General features: G+C 37.1%; 1 protein-coding gene across 5 annotated transcripts in view; it reads left to right on the top strand.

The window, feature by feature from the left end:
- The window catches only part of MASTL (microtubule associated serine/threonine kinase like), a 34,343-nt gene extending 16,256 nt beyond the window's left edge, over window positions 1-18,087 (top strand). For 2 of the 5 annotated variants that reach the window (XM_089903846.1, XM_089903843.1), the window contains 8 exons: window positions 166-316; window positions 3,206-3,378; window positions 5,298-6,443; window positions 7,515-7,656; window positions 9,431-9,445; window positions 13,002-13,115; window positions 13,215-13,316; window positions 15,974-18,087. In XM_089903846.1, coding sequence (XP_089759972.1) covers window positions 166-316; window positions 3,206-3,378; window positions 5,298-6,443; window positions 7,515-7,656; window positions 9,431-9,445; window positions 13,002-13,115; window positions 13,215-13,316; window positions 15,974-16,131 — 2,001 coding nt within the window. In that variant the 3' untranslated portion in view covers window positions 16,132-18,087. The remainder of the gene's footprint in view (window positions 1-165; window positions 317-3,205; window positions 3,379-5,297; window positions 6,444-7,514; window positions 7,657-9,430; window positions 9,446-13,001; window positions 13,116-13,214; window positions 13,317-15,973) is intronic. The other 3 variants (XM_089903844.1, XM_022580346.2, XM_022580345.2) reach the window with 3 other exon arrangements.
- Window positions 18,088-19,187: the final 1,100 nt, after the last annotated feature.

Genomic DNA, 19,187 nt, shown 5'->3' with positions numbered 1-19,187 from the left:
AACTCATATAATATGCCCTTTCATGATTGCCATTTAAATGAATTAAAATATCAAGCATGTTGAATTACTTCAACATTTTATCTACTTAGGTGTATAACAGTCAATGCATTTAGGTGGTGTTTTTGTGAAGGTAAATCATAGCATTTGTTTTTCTCTTTTTAATAGCACACACCAGTTGCAGAAAATAGTCAAGACTCTGCAAATATTCTTTCAACCCATGTGTCTGAAACATCACAGCTTTCTCAAGGACTAACTTGTCCTATGTCTATAGATCAAAAGGACGTTACTCCTTATTCTAGCAAACTACTAAAATCATGTGAGTATAAAAGAAAAGGTAGTTTATTCTATTAAATGTGTCTTTTGAGGAACAAAGTATTTTGGAATATTCAAATATTCAGACGCTCTGTGGCATTTCTCTATTTTATCATGTAAATGCCATTTCTGACAGGGGTTGTTGCAGATCTTTAAATCAACAGAATAAAATGTCAAGTTAATTCTTCAATTAGCTATAACATTGTAATGATCATTGGGTGAATATTACTATACTGAGTCTATGGAAGTCTTATATGGAGAAGATGTAGTACTTGTACTATTCTGTTCCTTTATAAAATTATTTCCAAAAGATTCTGAAATAAAATAGTTGAAGTAAAGATATGGTTTTTAATTATTACACAATAAAAGACAAAAGTCAAGTAGTAAAGGAGGCAAGTGGGACATTTGTATAGCACTTAACCTCACCCTCTATAACTTATCAACAGTGGACAATTTAGTTGTCTGCATGCATGTTCATCATCTTGGGAATGTGAATAATGATGCTTTGAAGGGTAATTAGTGTTGTTTTTTCCATAGATTTTACCTTGTTTATAATTTGGTCCTCAAATCTGTACATATCTTGGATGAATGGGTAGACAGATAGAAAGAATTGCCTCCTTTTTACAAATGAGAAAATTAATATTAAAAACTTTCAGTTACATACTAGTAAGTGGGTCAATTAATTCCTGACTGCAAATATAGTTTTCTGTCCACTGACCCTTTCCTCTTGTTTCTTCAAACACTTCTGTGAACATCAAAATAGCTGAAATATATATATAACTTTGATAAACAGAAAACTGTTAGGGAGTTCCCTGGTGGTCCTGGTTAGGACTCGGCACTTTCACTGCTGTGGCCCGGGCTCAATCCCTGGTCTGGGAATTAAGATCCTGCAAGCCGTGTGGTGTGGCTGGGAAAAAAAAAAACAAAACAGAAAACTGTTAAAATATAGGATATGCAGATGTGATTTATAGCCTTGTTCTTGAGGGAAATGATTGCATCTCCCTCAGCCATTTTTTAATCTGATCAGAATGTGGTAGGCACTGTGCTGGTCACATGAGTGAATATGAAGATGAATACGAGAGGTCCTTGCCTCCGGAGAACCTGTAATTTTGTGGTGATTGTAGTTATAAAGGGATAATAATAACAGTCCTATAAAATAAATGCCATAGGAAGAATACTGTGATCCAACACAAAAAGTGATCATTGCTAACTGGAAAAACCAAGAATGGTTCTAAATAAAGATATAGGAACAACCAAGCAGGACCTAAAAAGAGAAATAGGATCTTAATAGCTCCAAGTATATTGGAAAAGGGCATTTCAGATAGAGGCATGAGCAAAGGCATGGACACATGGAAGTATCTTCTATCTTTAGACAACAGGACAACATCTGAGAATGGGAAGCACGTGCAAAGAAAAAGGAAGTTTAGCAGGTAGATGGGGAAGGTACATGGGGAAGGATCAGTGTGGTTACAGAGAGCCTGGAATGTAAGCTGTAGAAAAAGGGGAGCCACCAAAAGTTTCAAAGCAGGGAATGGTCTGATCGTATTGGTGATCCAGAAGGAGCTCAGTAGCAAATATACAGTATGCAGACGCATTAGATCAGATACAAGTTCCCATGTTGCTGGGGAAAAGCAGCTGAGCAGTTTACTCAGATGTCAAGGTGAGTAAAGGTGAGCAGTGAGTCTCAGGAATCCCATTGACAGGATTTATGTGCCAAAAAGAAAGTTGTTTTAGACGGACTTTCAAATCTCCTTCCAGTTTCAAAATTCTAAGGTTTATTAGATTAAAAAAACTATAGTAAACTAAGAATTTACTTGGGATTAAAGTCATGTTCACCCTTTTCAGGAAAGAGAAAACAAGATATACATATCTTTTTATATACATATAAAATCTTTATATGCATGTATTGTGATCTTTAGTAAAAGCATGATTATCTGTTGTGTCTCATTTTAAGTTTAGGAGCAACAATTTTTATTTTTTTATTTTTTTAAATTTATTATTATTTTTGGCTGCATCGGGTCTTCATTGCTGCGTGTGGTCTTTCTCTAGTTGCGGCGAGTGGGGGCTACTCTTCGTTGTGATGCGCGGGCTTCTCATTGCGGTGGCTTCTCTTGCTGCAGAGCACAGGCTCTAGGCATGTGGGCTTCAGTAGTTGCGGCACGTGGGCTCAGTAGTTGTGGTGCACAGGCTTAGTTGCTCTGCGGCATGTGGGATCTTCCCAGACCAGGGCTCGAACCCGTGTCCCCTGCATTGGCAGGCAGATTCTTAACCACTGTGCCACCAGGGAAGTCCCAGAGCAACAATTTTTAGCATCATTATTTGTATATAAGATACAGGAACTTGTATCATATAGATGGTGCTGCTTTCTTGCACTGGCTCACTCCTAGACAAATCACTATTATTTGTTTTACCCAGTAGTGTAAAAAAGTCTCTATGGATGTATATAATTCCACACTTGTAAGCGTGTAAACCTCAACATTAAAATAAAGCCACAGTTTTAATTAAATACAAATTGAATCGAGTAAACGTAGTCCCATTCCAGCCTCCTAGCACACCTGGATATAGCACATCAATAATGGTCCTTCATCAAGAAAAGTTTCAAGTTGGATAATGGTTATTCAAAATGGATTTCCTCCTAATTATGTAAGTTCACTCCCTTGTCCTGATTTCTACTTTATGAATATTGAGAGTTTTGCTTTGTTTTTTAACTTTCAGAACAGTACTTGTATGCCAAAACCACCCAAAGCCATCCTTATGGATGAAATAATGTTTACATGGAAATAGTTCTGATATGAAATGCTTAATACTTTTTCTAATTATCTGTAAAGATTCAGGATCAGCGGGAAAGTAGGAAAGATGTGACATAAACTTCAATGTTTTCTCTTCCCCACAGGTCTTGAAACCGTTGCCTCCCACCCCGGGATGCCTGTGAAGTGTCTAACTTCCCATCTTCTCCAGTCTAGGAAAAGGCTGGCGACATCCAGCACCAGCAGTCAATCCCACACCTTCATGTCCAGTGTGGAATCCGAGTGCCACAGCAGTCCCAGATGGGAAAAGGATTGCCAGGTCAGAGTGACATTCACCTTACCCAAAACCAACTATGTGTGTCAAATTAATGATAGAAACGCTATGTACCATTTCATACAAATTCTGTAAGGAAATGAAATGGTTACATGAATGGCAGTCAAGGTATTCTTCATTTTTCCTATATATTCTGTCAAATTCTCTTGAAATATTTCTCATTCAAATGTGAAATTAGTTTTGCTCAGTATATGAGATTCCAATTTTTTTATTTTTGCAGTATATTAATAGTAAATGTTTGGCTTCTAGGCATCTGGATGGACTTCTTTTTTTTAATTCCCTACCCTGACACAGACCTTAGATTGTTGCGTTTTCTTAACCTGTCTTATTTTAAGCTTATACTACCTCCTTCTTTACTGTTTTCTGCCAGTTTCTCATTTAATGGAATGGTAACTCTTTTGGATCAGAAATAACTTTTAGACCACAAAGGTAATGTAGGTGTGTCTTTGAAAGTATCTATTCTAAGGAGATTGCTTACCAAATGACTAAATTTACTGCAAGTTATCTTACTTAATTTATATATTCTGTTTTGGGCTTTTTTAAGCTATTAAAGCTGAGGGGAACTAAAAATATAATAAAGTTTCCTTTATAGAATGCTGACAAAATAATGTTAGCTTAGAATAATGTTAATACACAAAGAGTAAACCTTCCATTTGATAAAATAAATTGGACTGTATTTGCTCCTTATTCTCAGTAGCATGATTTTCTTCATTATTGTTGGATATGTGTATTTTAGGAGTAAGGTCACATTATTTTTTAGTTAAGGCAGGGTTTCTCAATCTTTTTTCCTTCTCTCATTGATTGCCCTCTAGGTAATAAATGCTTCAGGAAAAGCCAGATTTCCATTCTATTATTTTACCTCTTTTCTATTCAAGAAAGCATGTTATATAATATTTCAAACTATACATAGCTTAACCTTCTTCCTCCCTCGGCTGCATCCCTAAGGAATGCAATGATTGGGTTACAGTAGAGCCTCTCAAGTTAGGTCAGAGGAGTGACAATGGACCACAGGGGACCACTGATAAACTTGCTAATCCCCAAATGCATCATTTTCTGTGCTTCCAGAGCAGTGAGTTGTACTTTAGGAATTGTCTTTTTGTTCATGACTAACTGCTCCTTACTATTACTAAGTAAGTTAATAAAGTTCGATTTTTCACATATCAAAAATATGCACTATTAGGGTTTATTGAAGATTCACTCTAACTGAGTAATCTTGTAAAAATCCTGATTACCATATGCCAGTTTGCAAGATTATGTCCAAAATTCTGATCACACAAGGGCACCTGCAGAGTTGGAACTCAAACAGTCTTCAGGAAAAGCACTTTGTTATCAACTCATCATCAGTTTATATTGTTGACAATGGATATTAACTCCTGTTATTTTGGGTTTTTAATTACAAATTGCCGTTAGTTTAGCTTCATCTTGTCAGCTTGGTTTTATTATACTTGTATGAAGTGATACGTGTTTACATTAACAATATTTTTAGACTGTAATTTTCCATTAACTGTATTTCATGCCCTGTGACTGAAGTACAAAACAATCATCCCTTTTGCACAGCAGATATATACGTAATGTAGCCTTACCCTCAGTTTTGCTTGAATATATTCCTATTAATTTGTCCTATTTAAATAACATGTAATACACCATCAAATACATATTATAGAATAGTTGGTTTAAATTTTATACCAGTGTTTCACTCAAAATAATGTATATAAATGTATACTATAATTGTTTATATTGCTTTCTAATTCTCCATTATCATTCTGTTTTTTCACAGGAATGTGGAAAGAGCTACCCATCGTAGCTTATGGGGTCAGTTATCCCACTTAAGTGGGCAGAGGTTTAAAAGGTTAAAGATTCTCAGCTTTACATAATTTTTTTAACCGTTTTTTCCTCCCTCTTAGGAAAGTGACAACGCAGTGGGCTCTACAATGATGAGTTGGAATACAGTCGAAAAGCCTTTAGGTACAAAATCTACAAATGCCATGGAGACCAAAAGTTTCAATAAAAGGGATCGTGAGTTAGCCGTTTCTCCCATTCATAACAGCAGTGCCGATCCTGCCACTGGAAACTCGTGTGGAAACCTTGCTGAAAAATGTTCTTCTGGGGAAGTTTCTTGGGAAGCAAGAGAACTGGATGTAAATAATATTCATCTGGCTGCTGACACAAGCCAGTCTGGTTACCATCAGTCACATCAATGTGCTGTGGATTCCAGTGGGGTGACTGAAGAACACCTTGGGAAAAGAAGTTGTAAAAGAAGTTTTGAGTTAGTTGACTCCAGTCCTTGTCAGGAAATTATACAGAATAAAAAAAATTGTATCAAGTATAAGACTAGTAATGAAATGAGAGATGGTTATGTCAATCAAAGGACAGGCTTAACAGCTGAAGTCCAGGACCTTCAGCTGTCGGTATTCAGAGATCAGCAAAATGACGGTGCTAATAAGGAGAACATGGGCAATTCTTTCACTGATAAGCAACAAACCCCAGAAAAATCACCTGTCCCAATGATAGCAAAAAACCTTATGTGTGAACTGGATGACGACTGTGACAAGAGTAGTAAGAAAGACTACTTAAGTTCTAGTTTCCTGTGTTCCGATGATGATAGAACTCCTAAAAGTATTTGCATGGACTCTGATTCATCTTTTCCTGGAATTTCCATCATGGAAAGTCCATTAGGAAGGCAGTCCTTAGATCCAGATAAAAGCATCAAAGAATCCTCTTTGGAAGAATCAAATACTGAAGACCTACTTTCTGCATCCCCCAGCTGCCAAGAAAGCACCTTGCCGAGAGGTGATGAGAGTCCTGCCGTCCAGGACAGCAACCGAAAAATGTTAGCTCCTTCTTTGGAGGCGTTGAAAACATTAACCTCTAAAAGAAATGCTGTGGCTTTTCGGAGTTTTAACAGTCATATTAATGCATCCAATAGCTCAGAACCATCCAAAATGAGCATTACTTCTTTAGATATGATGGATATTTCATGTGCCTGTAGTGGTTCATATCCCATGGCTATAACCCCTACTCAAAAAGAAAGATCCTACATGCCATATCAGGTGTGTGATCACTTGCTAATGTTCTGTCCTTTAGATTTTAGAAAAATAAACTATTAAGGCCAGACACTTGCCTGTCAGCTAGACTATATAATATTAATCATATAGTTTTGTTTTGCTTGTTGGAAATCTATGGCTCCTTGGAGGTTTTAGTACAGAAAGGTAAAGCAGGTAGCAGTGTTTATCATTCTTAACTGCAATGCCTCCTTCATTTGTACTGTTCTGTATGCTTTCACATATTTACATATCACGTTTACATATTTACAATCACATATTTTCACTTGATCACAGCAACTCTGAGATACAAAATTAAAGTCCATCTACCTTACTGCCTTTTAAGGACATATTTAGATGATCTCTTTCCTTTACAGAAGAAAGTTGAAAAATAGATATTTCAAATCTTTTTTTTTTCCTAAACCTTTATCTTTTTAAACCCAAATTTTCATTTTTGCCTCCTTCCTTCAGAGAGACATCATAATACAGAAAGTGTAAACCTCGACTGTAGGGTTACAAGACTTGAGTTTTCTATTTAGAACTTACTGAGTGACTTAGAAGTCCTTATCTTCAGAGCCTCTGTCTGCCATTTGTCTGTAAAATATAATGACACCTGTCCTGCTGGTCCCACAGAGTCCTTGTGAGACAACAAAATACCTTAAAACCATAAATGCCAGTTAGCACGAGAGGTTATTTATGTGTAGTTCTGTTGTATGCATTGTCCTAGTAATTCACTCATTTGTCAGCCACAGCCTCCCTCTGTGACTGCTCTCAAGCTTGTATTGATCCATCCTATCAAGAATTTTTTCCTGTGGATTTTTTTCATTGTTTCTTGCATTTCCAGCTCTTACTGAAATAATTGGTGTTATCTAAGCTATTGAATTTCATTATTATAATTGGGGCTTTTTACAATAGGACTTTTCATAATTATAATTAGTTACAAGGCCATTTTCAAAACTGATCAAGTATTTGAGTGTATCTTTTATGTCCAGCAGCCTAGCTTTTCTTTTGTTTTAGCATTTCTGTTCACTGTAAAAGGAATTAAGATATTTATTGTGTCTTAAACTATTTTGAAATTAGCAGACCCCAGATCAGGTCAAGTCAGGAACTCCATACCGAACTCCAAAGAGTGTGAGAAGAGGGGCGGCCCCCGTGGATGGTGGGCGAATTCTGGGAACTCCAGACTACCTCGCACCAGAGCTGCTGTTAGGCAGGGCCCACGGTAAGGCATGCACATCTTGCGTTTTTGAAGTATCACTATGTTTTCTTCTGAGATAAATTGTTTTAAATTTCTTTAGTACTTAGATTGCATAAGGTAAAAGAAAATGAACTTGTGCAATACTCTTTTCTCACATATATGGCCCTTTATTATAGGAAAGAAGACATGCAGCCATTTGTTCTTGGCCTGCTGGTTTAGTCTCAATGATCCAGAGAAGTCCCGCCTTCCACCCCCTCTACTGTCTTTGTTCTAAATGTCTCCCCAGGTCTATTTTAGTTTGGGTTCAGGAATAGACAGTTGGGCCTACACTAAGATCCCGCATGCCACGAGGCCAAAAAAAAATCTGTCTCTAATCCTGACTTTCTCTAGGCAGCAGACACGTGGCCAAAGTGCCTATTCTGTATTCTACTGTCATTCAGTTGCTATGTATCAGAGCTCGACTTGTCCTCTAGCTTGCTCTTCCTCTGTTCCATCTCTCTGTTCACCATCTTCATGGTGACACAAACATTGTCCCTACCTTCAGGCATTTAAATCTGATGAATTACATCTCTGCAGTGTGTCTCCTCACTTTTTCATCTCTGCCACTATTCCATGTAAGAACCTCATCTTTCCCTTTCCTTCATTTAATAACTTTCTCTTTGATCTCCTCAACTTCATTCTCTTTTTTGCTATCACTGCCACCAGACTTTCCCTTTTAAAGCATAATAGAGTTCATGCTACTCTTCTCCTTGAAACAGAGGAGGTGTTTGGCTTGGTGCCTCCTTCCTACCTGCAAAAAGAAAGCCAGATCACTGATTCGAGGCTCTGAGCTCTCATGCTAGTCTCGTCTCTCAGTTAGTCTCTTTATAGGCCTTATCTTCCCATTTTACTTAGACACATTTATTTTCACACTGCTCATCAGTTCAAATGTCACCTCTTCCATAAAGCATCCCTTGATCAATTATGGAGAACTAATTATTCACTGCTGTATCTAGAGTCTGAGTTCTCCTTGTGCATAGCCCTCCAGGAGAGCTCCTTGGCAGCCCTCACTCACCCTTGTCAATAATCTCTACAATGTTGAAAGCAGACACGTTTAATATTCCCCTTTCTTTATCCGCCAAAGCATCTAAGTTCCTCTGGGCACTTAACTAGTTTTGGTACTTTGTCCTTTTTGCTAAGTCACAGATTTGCCAGCTCATTTCCTATATTATAATTTACATTTTCTCCAACTTAGGATACAATATGAAAGTAAACCTCAAATGTAAAGATTTACTTGACAAGATCTTGCCACTCTTTTAGTGGGACATGTAGTTAGTTATCTTAGCTAGCTAGTGAAATATTCTAAAATTTTTATTTTCTATAAAAGTAATTTGATACATAGTGTTTAAAATAAATAATAGACAGCAATTTATAATTTTAAAAAACAATTCCCTGCTCTCTAACTTCTTCCCTGGAATCCCAGGCCCCAGAAACACTCACTTGGGCTCTTTAGTTTTCTAATTCCAAACATCCTACTGAGACCTCTGATGCCCTCCATGTCTTCCCCTCAGCCAAGGGGACTTAGGGACCCTGGCCTGAGTTTCCACAGCTTCCTGTGCATATGTTTGTTTCAGCTCTCTTAAAATTACCTGTATTGTCTCTCCCAGAGTAGGGTGTTTTCTCCTTGGGGAAAGCTGTCTTCCTCATCTTTGTATCTCTTATATCTGGCACAATACCTGGCTTCTAATTCAATGAATGATGTGAGAATGAACTCATAACTTTAAGACAATGTACCTAACTCCTGTTTTCTTACATGCAGGATCTCTGACTTTGGGTGAGTAAATTTCTCCATAAAGGAACATGGCAAAGCACATTTAACTGAACAAAGTCTAACTAGATCACATTGCATATAAAATATTTTTTCATTTCAGCTCATTTATGAACTGTCTTCTGTCTTCTGAGCAGGAAGACATCCAGAGAAATTGCTCTTCTCTGTGAAAACAAGTGTAGGCATGTGGCATTTTTTTATAACTTTTAAAGGTAGCAGAGAGTGTGGATATAGCTTTTTCTATTGCAACTGAAGAAATAGGCTTGATAAAAATATTAATATTAGTGGCTACAAAAGGGCTTGAATTTTCTAAATCATTCAATTCTATTATTATTAGAAAATAGAAAGGAATTAACCGTATCAATTTACAAATTAAAGAAGTGGGTTTTAAATTAGAAAGCCAGTAGTATAAAACAACTTTATTCTATATCTCTGGCTAATGATATATATTATAATTGATTTATTTTATAATTGATAATATGATTTATCACAATACATGATCTTATTAGACTTTGACTCAATTATATGGGTATGTATGACATATCCATGGAGAAATCATGTATGTTTTGACATGACATGAGTACATTTTTGGCTGAGCTGGGAAAAGGGTCCTAATTTCTAACCTAAGTAAAATAAATTAAAATGCACATTTTTTCCTGATTTCCCCCTACTTTTCTGTTATTTGGTTATATTATCTGAGCTGTTGGAATAATTCTTTCTCAGTGCTGCTTAAAAGCCTACTAACCGAGGTGTTTTGTATGTTTTTATAGTGATTACTATAGAAATAGAAGCCTAGAGACTGTTTGTACCTTGTGTTCCTTAGGGAAGATGGGATTATGTGGCTTGCAGATGAAAAGGCACTCTAAATGCATGTGATTATTTTTTCTAATGGCATATTCCATGATGCTTTCCTACTTGTTTTTTTTTTTCCTACTTGTTTTAAAATGAAATGGTGGTATTTTGTGAAATTGATTTTTTTTAACATCTTTATTGCTTTACAATGGTGTGTTAGTTTCTGCTTTATAACAAAAGTGAATCAGCTATACATACACATATATCCCCATATCTCTTCCCTCTTGCGTCTCCCTCCCACCCTCCCTATCCCACCCCTCCAGGTGGTCACAAAGCACCGAGCTCATCTCCCTGTGCTATGGGGCTGCTTCCCACTAGCTATCTATTTTATATTTGGTAGTGTATATATGTCCATGCCACTCTCTCATTTTGTCCCAGCTTACCCTTCCCCCTCCCCGTGTCCTCAAGTCCATTCCCTAGTAGGTCTGCGTCTTTATTCCTGTCCTGCCCCTACCCTAGGTTCTTCATAACCATTTTCTTTCTTTTTAGATTCCATATATATGTGTTAGCATACGGTATTTGTTTTTCTCTTTCTGACTTACTTCTCTCTGTATGATAGACTCTAGGTCCATCCACCTCACTACAAATAACTCAATTTCGTTTCTTTTTATAGCTGAGTAATATTCCATTGTATATATGTGCCACATCTTCTTTATCCATTCATCTGTCGATGGACACTTAGGTTGCTTCCATTTCCTGGCTATTGTAAATAGTACTGCAATGAACATTGTGGTACATGACTCCTTTTTTTTTTTTTTTTTTGCAGTATGCGAGCCTCTCACTGTTGTGGCCTCTCCTGTTGCGGAGCACAGGCTCAGCGGCCATGGCTCACGGACCCACTGCTCCGCAGCATGTGGGGTCTTCCCGGACCGGGGCACAAACCCGCATCCCCTGCATCGGCAGGCGGACTCTCAGCCACTGTGCCACCAGGGAAGCCCCCTGCATGACTCCTTTTGAATTATGGTTTTCTCAGGGTATATGCCCAGTAGTGGGATTGCTGGGTCATAAGGTAGTTCTATTTTTAGTTTTTTAAGGAACCTCCATACTGTTCTCTATAGTGGCTGTATCAATTTACATTCCCACCAACTGTGCAAGAGGGTTCCCTTTTCTCCACACCCTCTCCAGCATTTATTGTTTGTAGATTTTTTGATGATGGCCATTCTGACTGGTGTGAGGTGATACCTCATTGTAGTTTTGATTTGCATTTCTCTAATGATTAATGATGTTGAGCATTCTTTCATGTGTCTGTGGCAATCTGTATATCTTCTTTGGAGAAATGTCTGTTTAGGTCTTCTGCCCATTTTTGGATTGGGTTGTTTGGTTTTTTTGATATTGAGCTGCATGAGCTGCTTGTAAATTTTGGAGATTAATCCTTTGTCAGTTGCTTCATTTGCAAATATTTTCTCCCATTCTGAGGGTTGTCTTGTGAAATTGATTTTAAAGAGTAATTTTCAGGCAAATTTAGTTCTAGACTAGAGTCTCAATTCTAAATTTATATTGAAGTTAATCATTTTTGGACTGAAATTAACCTTTGCTTAGGAAATTTTGTTCATAGATGTATCTAAACAAGCGTATAAACCAGATTATAAGGTCATGTTTAAAATAATTGTCTAAAATGTCTTTGTATACAAATGATGCTTCCAATGAAGATTTTATTTAGAAATCAGTTTTACCTGGGCGTGGGATGAATTGGGAGATTAGGATTGACATATATACACTACTGATACTATGTATAAAGTAGATAATTAATGAGAACCTACTGTATAGCACAGGGAACGCCTATGAGAAGGAAATCCAAAAAAGAGGGGATATATGTATATGTATAGCTGATTTACTTAGCTGTACAGTATAAACTAACACAATATTGTAAAGCAACTATACACCAATAAAAATTTTTTAAAAAAGAAATCAGTTTTACCCATTTATTAAGACTTATCTTCTAATTACCTCCTCAAGCAATAGTTTGAATGAGTATTTTTTGTTAAACTAATTTGTCCCTCTATGTTCTTAAAAGGAATAAAGCCACATTAAAACCTTCTGTAAGGGGACTTTCCTGACAGTCCAGTGGTTAAGACTCTGTGCTTCCACTGCAGGGGGCACGGGTTTGATCCCGGGTTGGGGAACTAAGATCCCACATGGTGTGTGTGGCAAAAACAAAACATAACAAAAAAACCCTCTGTAGGTAAGGCTTTCCCTAGTTAGCAGGTTATCCTCCAGTTTGCATTAATATTACTACCTCATCTCATTCCTTTGTGAAACGAGTGGGCTATAGAATCATCTGAATGTTATTGTTTCCTGATTTGAAATACTCTTTTAGAGAATAATTTTTAGATTAAATGCATTCCTTGGTTGTGTTTTAGGATTTAGCACAAATAAGTATCCAGAATATCAGAGGTTATTAATAACTTTTTAAACTTTTTTTTAACTAGCCATGTTAATTGCTAATCTAAACATCTGTTGGGCTGGCCAAAAATTTCGTTTGGGTTTTTCCATATCATCTTATGGAGCCCAGTATTTTCCAAGGAAGCAATTACCACATTGCCTAAAGGAAGGTAATTTGGGTCTTTGCATGTTTGGAAGCCAGAAGAAAGCCTTAAGGAAACGAGCCTTTGGGTCTTCATTGTGCCCAAATATCCACAGTTAATGTTTTAGTTGATCAAACATTTATAGAAAATGCTTGCAAGTTCAGCTGCTTCCTCTTAAATTCCAGGTCCTGCAGTAGACTGGTGGGCACTTGGAGTTTGCTTGTTTGAGTTTCTAACAGGAATTCCCCCTTTCAACGATGAAACACCCCAGCAAGTATTCCAGAATATTCTGAAAAGAGGTGATTCTTTTTCTCCTATTAAGATAGATTCATTTATCTCATTTATCTCTGTGTATTATTGTCTTGAGCAATGATTAACAAGTTTGTTTGTATTTATAGATATCCCTTGGCCTGAAGGTGAAGAAAAGTTATCTGATAATGCTCAAAGTGCTGTAGAAATACTCTTAACCATTGATGATACAAAGAGAGCTGGAATGAAAGGTAAGGTTTTGTGTTAGTTAACTCTTTTACCCTTGACTTGTTGAGCCAGACTACTGATTTAGCTCAGCAGTTGTGGTTCGTGGGCTCTAGAGCACAGGCTCAGTATAGTTGTGGTGCACGGAGTTAGTTGCACCGTGGCATGTGGGATCTTCCCGGACCAGGGATCAAACTCATGTCCCTTGCATTGGCAGGTGGATTCTTAATCACTGTGCCACCAGGGAAGTCCCTGGTATCATTATTGATTATCAAATATTTTTATGGACTTTGACTCCCTGTTGCATTCTTCACAGCCAGGTTGCCTCAAAGAAGACAAAATTGGTGCATTGTGGCCCATTCAAAGGTTCTTTCCAGTGCAGGAAACTCCAATTAATTTTAAAACCCAATTTTCAAAACTCCAGTAAATCTCATTAGCAGCTGCCTTAAAATCCTTTTTGTCACAATGTATATATAGAGAAAACTAAGCACTGTGTCTCAGAATGCATTTCCATGTGAAGTAGGGTATATTACTAAATGGACTTTAGTAATATGTCATTCACATCAGCTTCTAGGTGTTCCCTCCAATGAGGTCAACAGTTTATTTATTTAACAAATCCTATAGAGTGACTTCTAGGTGCTAGGCAGTGTTTTCGTTTCAGGCACTGGAGGTATCCTAGGGATGAACCAGACACACCCCTGTGCTTAAGTTCTAGAACTTACATTCTAGTGGAAAGGCAGGAAGTAAACAAACAGTCATAACATAACACCATCTATTGGTAAGTACATGAAGAGAGAAAGCAAAGTGAGAGGGTACAAAGTGAAGGCAAGAGATTTATATTTTAGATGGGGTGGTCAGGGAGACCTGAAGAGTAGAATCTGAGCAAAAACTTATGTAAAGTGAGAATGCAGACATTTGAAAACCAAGCTCTAAAAATTGCTTTAGGGGACTTGCCTGGTGGTCCAGTGGTTAAGACTCCAAGCTTCCACTGCAGGGGACACAGGCTCGATCCCTGGTCAGGGAACTAAGGAACTAATATGACAAAAACATCATACAGTTTTATTTTTATTTTATTTTTATTTTGCCTGCAAGGTACGGCCAAAAAATAATAATAATAAAACAAAAAATTAAAATAATAAAAATAAAGATTGCTTTAGAACAGCCTTCTCCACTGCTGATGATTTTGCTCCGCAAAGGACATTTGGCATTGTCTGGAGACATTTTTTGGTTGTCACAACAGTTGGGGGCATCTAGTAGGTAGAGGCCAGGGATTCTGCTCAGCATCCTACAGTGCACAGGACAGTCCCTACTACAAAGAATTATCTGGTCCCAAAGGTCAACTGTAACAAAGTTGGGAAACCGTTGTTTAGAAAATGGCTATAATGCTCTGTAACTTGCTCAGTACATTCTTACCAGTGACCTCAAATTTTTGTTCATTAGTTAAATGAACAGTTTACCTAGTGAAGCAGATAGGGGTATTCTTCAGTTAAGAAACAGTTGTTTCAACAACTGTTTATTTAGTTAATCTTAACCTAGATTAGAATTCTTTTGCGGATTCAGTTTAAATAAATAGTTATGATGAGAGGATCACGAAGCATCACATCACATCCAGATATCCCAGTTCGAGTTAATACTACAAATAACTCTAAAGTAACACATGCTTGAACCGTTGAGACAAATAAATTCTCTAAATGTGAATTATTTTTGCTCTTTTATCCTTTTCCTACCAGTCTTTTAGTTTATGGAAAATCCATCATATATACATATTGATTTTCCAGCCCATTACCCCCAATACAGACAAACAATTCTTTCCTGTCTGTGTAGTCGTCTTCTGATATTTTCCTTAAATTTGATTGCTTTTTTGGTTTGCATACTGCCTTAATTGACACATCATTTTTTTGCTGTCTTTATTGTTGCCTAATGAAGTGAATAGTTGAGGAGAGGGGTGGCTATGTCTCCCAACTAAATACCTGTGTGATCAAAAGAGATTTCATTTTACTAGATAGAAGGAAAATGTAGTTAAAGAGGAAGGCAAACTTGAGATTTTGTAAGTGGAAGCAGTAGACTTGGATGTGGCCATACTGCTGGGCGGCTGGTGTGTTGTAGAGGTGCAAGTCAGTGAAATCAAAGAAATCAAAGAACCAGGAAGAGAAAGCATGTGTCAGAAATATCACCAGTGTGTATGTTGAAATTACCAGGAAGGATAAGGATGGAGCACAGGGAAGAGAGCAAGGGACTGGAGGATGAGGTTCCTGCTGAAGCAATCTAGGGTGACGATGCTGAGGATTACAGAGATCAAAGCAGGTGGCAAGGAATTGGAATGAGAAGTGGGGCATTAATCATGGAAGATTAGGATTAGTGGTGTGGAAGCCGTGTCGGGGAACAGGAAGTAGGCCAGGCTGTCTTCTCTCATCGAGTCAGGGATTCTGAGAGAAGATGCAGGCAGTGAGAAAGATAAGCTTCTGTTAAGGCACCTGTCATATGCCAAGTGACATACAGAATGACACTATGTGCTGTTGGCAAGTATGTGGTTGAAGAAAGAGACAGATGTTTTTAAAATGTCTGTGAAACAGACATAGTAAACCAGGGCAAGCTACATGTGAGACAGTCTCTCTTTAATTCCTGTAAAATAGGACTTTGGTAATGGTGTCATAATATTGCTTTGTTTGATATTTTTCCTAAGAGTTGAAACATCATCCTCTCTTCAGTGATGTGGACTGGGAAAATCTACAGCATCAAACGATGCCTTTCATACCCCAGCCAGACAATGAAACTGATACATCTTATTTTGAAGCCAGGAATAATGCCCAGCACCTGACAGTATCTGGATTTAGCCTATAGCACATAAATTTTCCCTTTAATCTAACCTTGCCTTATAGAATAAGCTAGCATAATTACATACGCCTTAATACTAGATTGATCTAAGGGGGGAAAAATCATTATTTTACCCAGGTCAATGAGCTTTTCATGTATGTTACAGCTTCCACAGCATTAAAAGGCTATCAAGAACATAATCAGTAATTTATCTTAATCTCAGAGTTGTACATAGATCTTCAAAGCTTTTTTCAACGTATTTATTTTGTTAGTGCACTTTATGAAAATTAATGCTTTAGTAAAACTAGAAACATGACCACTTTAGAGAAAGAGTGAGCCTCAAGCTTGATTTTCTTTCTCATCTGTTCATTTCAGTCCACCATTCAGTTTGGTGTTAATATGACAAAAACATCATACAGTTTTATTTTAGTGTAATTTATCTGTACCTGATTGCCTGCAAAAGCCAATCATTTAAGGCTGTAACTGTGACCTCAAAAATGCAGTTGGAAAATTCCTTCATTCAGTAATATAACTCCTTTCGGGAATGAGGAATAAACAAAAGGACGAGGGTTTTGGCTTATTTTGCTATGAATACAGTTTTGCTGCCTTGACTGCTTCTGGTGCTTTTTCTACAATACATATGTATTTAAAATAGTACTGGAGAGCTTAGGTGAGATATATTGTAGCAATTTTAACAGCTTGTTCAATTTTAACAAAAAATGTAATGGTTTACATTTTTAAATAATTTGCTTAAAACATATGCAGCATTACCAGAATAGCCGGATTCTTTTAAAAAAATAACTAACTTACTTTCACTTAATAAATATAATTGTAACATACTTCGATATATTCTCTGTCAACATCATTCTTTTAAATATAGATACACTACGATTCAGCTTCACAGGTCATATCTTAAATTCATTCAGGTTTTTTGCAGACTTACCCCCCAAAAGAGAAAAGTTCAAATTTAAATGTACCATGTGTAAATTTTCTGTTAATCTATTAAATACTATTGTTCCTTTTGCAAAATGGCTTGAGTGTTTTTACTTTCCATCACCATCCCAGTACGAGCCGTGTTACTAATGTAGTTGACAAAGATAATATAAGTTTAAAACTCTTATACTGAAAGAGACACTGTAATAATCATTGCAATGTAACTGAATCCATGATTTAATGGTTTTACTGAGCTTGTTTTAGTAATGACTACTCAGATTTAATCCACCTAATAGTTACCTCTTCTAACAATAATATGTTCAAAATACAGTTGTTAACAATTAAAACTTTGTTTAATGTAAATTACATCTTTCCCTTAAATTAGGTAAAAGCTAGGATTATTTGTCATCCTCTTATGGAATTTTCAAGTAGTAGAAAGAACACTGGCTTTGGAATCAAGCACAAATGATTTAAACCATTGCTCTGCCAGAGTAAAAAACCTTGGGTGGATTAAACTCTGATTGTTTACCTGTATTGTGAAGATTAATTATGAGGAACTTCCAGGACACCAGTCTTATCAGGGATTTGAAACATTACTGAATAATCAAGGGAGATGTACATTTAACCTATTCCCAATGCAGGAGACAGTGCCCTTAAGTGGAAAAGTTAAGAACAGTTTGCTGTTGCAGCCCTAGCAGGCGCAGCGATGGCCACCTGGAATTCTGCATGCTGTAATGGTGTTTGCTGGGAACAAGTGATTTATTATCTAAACTTAAACCTTTTTGTGGGTTCAGATACTCATTAAGGAAAAACCTGAGACAGAACAAGAATGGAAAAATGGAAGTGTTTTGGCAGTTGTATGGATGTGTGTGCATACATGTCTGAAGAACACAGATTGCTCTGCCAGCAGAAATCTGCATTCATTACTATATATAATTTTTATTAATTGAAAATAATTTTCCCCCCACTTCCACTAACTGTTAAACAAATATAGAAAACGTATTTACTTTAGTGTACCTTTGTCAGAATTAAATTAATTTACTTTAGTGTACCTTTGTCAGAATTAAATTAATTAAATTAAATTAATTAATTAAATTAAATTAAATTATACAAAGTATGTAGCAAACATAAAAGGTGTTTAATAAATGATCATTATTTGAGCCCTAAGTACCCTACTACTTCTCAGAATATTTGTCTTAATTTGGGGTTTGGGAAATGGTTGCTGTATAAAACTCTGCTATTATTCTCCAAAACATCTTGAAGATCACTTTCAGGTCTGATCACTCTGTTTGCCAGGAAGAAACATCTTGTTTTTAGCCAGTGAAGAACATGCTCAGAGTCCAAAAGATTGTGCAAATATTTACCATTTCCACCAGGCCTCCTTTCAGTTAATATCAAGCTAGCTGTGGATGGATCATTCTTATAACTATGGAAAGTGGACTGGTCATGGCAACATTTGAAGGAGGGAGACTGAATAGAAGGCTACTGAACCAGCCCACCTGGATTCAAGACATTTTAAAGGTGCAATCAATACAACTTACTGATGGATGGGATGAGGAGGGTGAAAGAATGGGAGTTTTGAGCTGGTTTGTTACATAGCATCATTGCAGCAAATACCCTTCCTATACATCCCAACTTACAACAAAGTGACATTTCAGACACCAGAACAAAGAGAATATCCTATAAGGATCCAAAGAGAAAGAAAAGAGGATGGTAAGATAACAGAAAATATATATATTGGTCTCTGCCTCCTGTTCCCGCACAGAGCTCCTAAAATACTTCTATCAATAATTTCCGAAGGGATAAGAGCACCAGGAGCATTTTTTTTGTTCTCATATTTGGTCTTTGAGTCTGGTTCCTGACCCAGGGCTTCTGGCTCCCTTGGGATTTCCTGGGTGATAGCAATGTCCTTTGTTCTAATCAGGTGACTCTGGGTGGGCTCCTGTAGGGGGGCCTGTCAACAGAAAGACCCAGCCATGATTAGAAGCTTGGAATTTTCTGGGACTTCCCTGGTGGTCCAGTGGTTTAAGACTTCACGCTTCCACTGCAGGGGCACGGGTTCAATCCTTGGTCAAGGAACTAAGATCCTGAATGCCATAGGGCCAAAAAACAAACAAACAAGCTTGGAATTTTCAGCCCCACCCTCCATT

The sequence above is a fragment of the Delphinapterus leucas genome, chromosome 2 (assembly GCF_059928025.1).
Source record: "Delphinapterus leucas isolate spDelLeu-1000000601 "Yukka" chromosome 2, BTC_Dleu_Yukka2, whole genome shotgun sequence".
Lineage (NCBI taxonomy): Eukaryota > Metazoa > Chordata > Mammalia > Artiodactyla > Monodontidae > Delphinapterus > Delphinapterus leucas.
This window is presented reverse-complemented; position numbering and strand designations above follow the sequence as displayed.